Here is a 5,449-nt window from a genome sequence, read left to right as displayed (position 1 = left end):
CCCACGGTACCGTTGTGGTAGGCGGCAGGTGGTGACAGCCCTGTCCATCCCTTGTAGTCCACCACGTTCGGGTGCTTTCATAGCAATAGTGCCGACTACCGTTGGACTCCTTCTCACCCCAGTCTGAGTCCTTCCCTGAGGCCGCCGAAGTAAGCTCTAGGTTCCCGATAACTAGTTAGGAGCAAGGTTTAGTCTTAGGAGTCTTCCTCGCTCGTTGTCCTCCCAGCTGCTTACCTCTCTAAGGATTAGAGTCTCCTATGTCAGACGGTCATCGCTAGGCCATTATCTTATCTTATCTATCAGGCTTACCCCCACTAAGTTAGTCGATTGATATCTCTAGTAAAGTTTGTCATTCGATTCTTTGATACTCTTTACCATAGTGCTTCCCTGAGGAAATTACGATACCCTGGAATACTCCAAGGTGAAGTGCTACAGCGGTGATTCTGTGTGCTTGCGGAATCTATATTCTATTGAGCATAAGAAACACCAACAAGTATTTCTGGTGCCATTGCCTTGGAAACAATTGGCTAAAGATATCGTTGAATAGTTTGATAAAATTTACTTATTTATCACCGCTAATTTTAGCGGGATTACCATTGCTCTCGGTATATTTGTGATTTATGCAGAGTAGTGCAGGACCAGTTTCGATCTACCATATCACTTCAACTCAGATCCAGAAGAATTGGGTGAATTATTTGACGCATTGTCGTCCTACCAGAAGAAACTTTCTAGGATCAAGGTTTGACAACACCAGCTTCAAAACCCATGGCTCAGAAGACACTCCGTGAATTCTAAGCCCCGTCCAATAGCCATATCCCTACTGGACTGACCAATGACTAAGGCACTGATGACTTTGAGATAAAAACTGGTCTTATCAACATGGTCCAAGCAAGTCCCTTATGTGGAAAGGCATCAGAGGATGCCAACGCTCATCTTCATAATTTTCTGGAAGTGAGTAGCCTAATCAACCCAAAAGGCACTACAATGGATAATATTCGTCTGGAAGTGAGTAGCATAATCAACCCAAAAGGCACTACAATGGATAATATTCGTCTTCGGCTGTTCCCATTCTCTTTGCTTGGAAAAGCAAAGATGTGGTTCTACACCTAGAAGGAAGGATTCGACACTTGGGATGCGTGTGCCAATGCTTTTTTGGTCAAGTACTTTCCGGTGGGCAAAACCAACGCCCTTCGGAATAGGATCTCCAGTTTTCAACAACTCCAGGACGAAACAGTCCCGGAAGCCTGGGAACGTCTTCAGGAATACATTGCAGCATGCCCACACCATGGCATGGAAGAATGGCTTATCATTCAGAACTTCTTCCATGACCTGAACCAGTGATCGCAAGATCACATGGACGCAGCAGCGGAAGGAGCATTCCTCTCCCTCGATGTTACAGGAGCAAGAGTGCTCATCGACAAGGTTGCTTCGAACCAGAGTTGGAAGGAAGATAGGCAGCCAGCCCATGCAAAAGGAATTCATGAAATCGACAGTGTTGATAGGCTGGTGGCCAAGATGGATCTTCTCAGGAAAAAGCTGGAATCTCCACACTAGGAGATTAACCAGACTGAGTCCCGGATGACATGTGAGAAATGTGGCAATACTGGACACTCGGGAAAATCTTGCTCGTTCACTCAAGAGGACGAGAACTCCTTTGGGAACGACACTCCCAATGACACAAACTGCCGTCCTCAGCAAGGTTAGAATTCTAAGCCCGACCTCCCCTTCGGCCAACAGCAAGGTAACAATTTTAATAATAGTTTTCAGCCCTCACATAAAGACTTCATGAACAGCCAAAAACAAATCGATGACAACATTAGTGAGAAGTTTCTTGCTAATGATAAAATTCTTAAGTCTTTGGCTGTGCAACTAGAGGGGTTTGAATCTATTATTAAAAATCAGCAGAGCTTCAATAAAATGATAGAAACTAAAGTAACTCAGCTGGCCTCATCCTGTCATAACCATAACACGGGGGAGCAACCCAAGCAATCGAAAGTGAACCCGAAAGAAAATGTGAATGCGGTAACTGTGCAGGCAAGACAATCCGCACAAAAACCACCTCTTTTGCAGGATGTAGGTACACAGCGGGAGACCGTAACCGCTAGGAATACCGATGCTGAAGACGGGGTGCTGGAGGAGGCCAAAGAATCCAACACCATTGCTACCCAAGAAGACCTCGTGAAACCCCCTAGAACTTCACGGGACTGTCACGATACAACCGTATTACTGTTTCTAGAGCGGAGAAGGAGGTCGGTGGCCGACGAGCAATTCGGCAAGTTCATCGAGGTAATTGAGAAGCTTTATGGCAACATACCACTTCTTGATACTATGCAGGTTCCCACATACGCCAAGTATCTCAAGGATATCCTTGGCAACAAGAGGGTCCTGCCGATCACCAAGGTCGTGCAGCTTACATATGAGTGTAGCACAGCTATACTCAACCCTCTACTGGAGAAGAAGAAGAAACCAGGATGCCCCACCATCACATGTTCCATCGGAGCTCAACACTTTAAGCACGCTCTTTGCGATCTGCGAGCAAGTATCAGCGTCATGCCAAAGGTAGTTTATGATAAACTTATCCATCATGCGCTTGCTCCTACTGCCATGTGTTTGCAGATGGAGGACCTATCGGTTCATTATCCCATGGGGATTGCCGAGAATATTCCGGTGAAAATATGGAATTTCTTTGTCCCCATTGATTTTGTCATTCTCGACATGGAAGTCGACAACAAGACCCCTCTCATATTGGGAAGGCCATTCTTGAGTATGACAAATGCATACATTGATGCGGGAGTTGGAGTAATCCAACTCAACATCAATGGGCAGAAGGAGAGATTTGGCTTCAGACCGAAGGATGAGCAATGCTCACAGATCAAAAGTATCAACCGGAAGGAATTCGTGAAAGAGCTAGAGAAGCCATCTACCCCATCCAACTATACGCTCATCGAATTTGTGGAGAATCTTCGAACTCGAGAGGAGATCAAGGTGTATAACCAACGAAACGCGAAGCGGAATATCCAACGTAAGAAATTTCTGGAATTTGGGAAGAAAGAGATCGAAATAACTCTGCCAATGGCGGAAGAAAGCGTCGCCACCAACGTATCCATCAGGTGATGACGAGCAAACCCAAGGTATGGATAGTCTCGCTCAGGACGAAAAACTCGAGCCCTTGCCATGAGGTACGTGGTAGTTATCTATTCTTGAATTTGCATATAGGATAGTTTATCTTCTTGCATAGTTTTCCCATTCCACATCATGGCATGTTTAATTTTTTGCAAATGCATTCTTTTCATTTTACATTGCATAAAAAAAATCGGCCAAGATGGCAGACCTACTGAGTTTCATTCATGCTTTGGGGGAGGTGCCAATGTATCGAGGTAAGTCATCCAACCTCTCCTTTCATTTTGTGTCTATATATATATATATATATATATATATATGTCTATGTATATGTATATATGTTTGAGTCTTTCAAAAATTCATTAAAAAAAGAGAGTAAAATAAATAATAATAAATAAATAAATAAATAAATAAATAAATAAATAAAACAAAAAAATGTTTCATGCTTTGAATAAAACTCCCAACACATATGTATGGAGATCCGTGTAAGCTCTTATCATAGAGATGATGAATAGTTGCTCTGTCCATGCTTTGCAAGTGCCTCGTATACAACCTTTTACTCTCCTAGTACTTGAAATGTTGGCTCATGAAAAAATCATTAAAATTCTGGTTTGAGTGGGAGCACGAGCTTGATTTCCAAGTCTAAGTTGTTGTGAGATTTGAGATGACCCGAATCGGAATAAAACTGCATGCTCTAGTAGGGAACCTCTAGGAATTTCTTTTAAAAAACATGGTAAAGATTTCCCCTTTGGTTTACATGTCCTACCCAGAGCCATAATGTTTTATCATATGAACTGATATAAATTATCTTGAGTTATTTTGAGCTTTGCCGAATGGTGAGTCCGTTTGAGGAAGGTACTTGTCATCTACCGATCTTTCTCCTTTGCGTACCCATTGTTTGCTAGCCTCAAATGTCTGGCATATCAATTACCTACTCCGGGTATTGATATCCACCTTTGCCAGACAATTCCTCTCACAACAAAACCAAAATTCTCCATAGTGAGCCTATCCATCTCAAATGGTCTATCTAAGAAATGCTCCCTTCCAATAACTCTATCCTCATGGAGTATGAGTCATCTTCCTTTAAAACAAAAACTGAAAAAAAAACTAGACAAAGAAACACTAAAAGAAAGAAAAAGAAAAAGGAGACAAGACCCATACCTCCACTCAAGAGAGTTGAAATAATGAGCTCAAATAAAAAGACAAGAGATGTTCTAAGTGTGAGTCCATTTCCTCCCTCTCTCCTGAACATTTTACCTTCCATAAGATCGGGATTTGACCGAGTACATACCTCTTGCGAACCACTCTTCGGCTCGGCAACACAAGTAACCAAGGTACGTTGCACTCTTCCTGCCCAAAACTCCATATATCGGCCTTAGAGTAGGAAGAAGTTGGTCAAAATTTCCGACCATGGTGAGGATCATACACCTTGAGCGACTTGAGAGTACCATTGGGGAATCTTAAACCACTTCTAAAAAAACTTGCAAAACTCCGAGATAGGAACCTGAACAGGAGCAGGAAATATTTCGGAAAAGATTGTTCAGTCTCTCAACCGCCCAAGATAGGGATGAAATGCGTGTAAGCCCAATCTCCATAAACCAAGGTATGAGCCAACTTATTCAAAGTACATATGGGTTAGAGTAATATGTTGTGCATAAGGTTTCTGCAAGGTATGAGCATTGATACAACTCCTGATCCACCGAGCCTTAGCTTTGCTCGAGGACGAGCAAAAGTTTAAGCTTGGGGGGGGGGTGTTGACGGCCATTATTTCTCATTTTGACCGTCAACTTCTCGGGAATAAATTGAGATTTGCACCATGTTCCATATATATTTTATCTATTTCTAACAAGTTCCACAAGTTGTGGTGGTTTGAGATGTTTTGCAGAAGTATGCTCAGAATATGCAAGAAACAACACTAAATGGAGCATCTACAAGGATGGTGAAACATGGATATAAGATGACACCATTATAAAAATTTTCATTTGGTTCACCCAATTCGGAGTCCAGATGCAAAAGTTATGCAAATTACAAGTTTCAGACTCGTGTCGTGCATAGGCTGCAGACCGGCCGACCTGGCTTAGGCTGGCCGGCCCGGCACCTCTACCAAACACATCTTGCCTTGCCACAAGACCAATAGGGACCCTCCAATGGACCCCTATGCACTGGATATACAAGAAAATACAAAAGTTATGACCGAAAGGCCTACCACATGGATTAAAAGACCCATTTGCAGCACTTACCGAGATCTTTTGGCCTGGAGCACCACTATGGACTTCATTTACCCTTTGATCAAGACGTCGATGAAATGAAGGGTTGAGACATGCCAACT

General features: G+C 42.9%; 1 protein-coding gene and 1 non-coding gene across 2 annotated transcripts; one reads left to right on the top strand and one right to left on the bottom strand.

The window, feature by feature from the left end:
• Positions 1-1,185: 1,185 nt before the first annotated feature.
• On the bottom strand, positions 1,186-1,292 carry LOC120696410. Its single transcript, XR_005684181.1, has one exon. It is a non-coding gene; the product is annotated as a small nucleolar RNA R71 (small nucleolar RNA).
• A 286-nt stretch (positions 1,293-1,578) lies between these two features.
• On the top strand, positions 1,579-3,114 carry LOC120695210. The gene is made up of 3 exons (XM_039978507.1): positions 1,579-1,699; positions 2,237-2,559; positions 2,617-3,114. Exons 1-3 carry the CDS (start codon positions 1,579-1,581, stop codon positions 3,112-3,114), a joined length of 942 nt encoding a protein of 313 aa, XP_039834441.1.
• The last annotated feature ends 2,335 nt before the right edge of the window (positions 3,115-5,449 follow it).

Source organism: Panicum virgatum, chromosome 2K (genome assembly GCF_016808335.1).
Source record: "Panicum virgatum strain AP13 chromosome 2K, P.virgatum_v5, whole genome shotgun sequence".
Classification (NCBI taxonomy): domain Eukaryota; kingdom Viridiplantae; phylum Streptophyta; class Magnoliopsida; order Poales; family Poaceae; genus Panicum; species Panicum virgatum.
Note: the sequence above shows the minus strand (reverse complement) of the source record. Positions and strands in the feature narration are given on the sequence as shown.

What these genes read in the sequence shown, in the direction of transcription:
- LOC120695210 (XM_039978507.1), top strand. Translation starts at nt 1,579, where the DNA reads ATGACATGTGAGAAATGTGGCAATACTGGACACTCGGGAAAATCTTGC. An exon ending in AAACTGCCGTCCTCAGCAAG is followed by an intron (nt 1,700 to 2,236) that starts GTTAGAATTCTA and finishes TACTGTTTCTAG; the next exon opens with AGCGGAGAAGGAGGTCGGTG. An exon ending in GTATCAGCGTCATGCCAAAG is followed by an intron (nt 2,560 to 2,616) that starts GTAGTTTATGAT and finishes ATGTGTTTGCAG; the next exon opens with ATGGAGGACCTATCGGTTCA.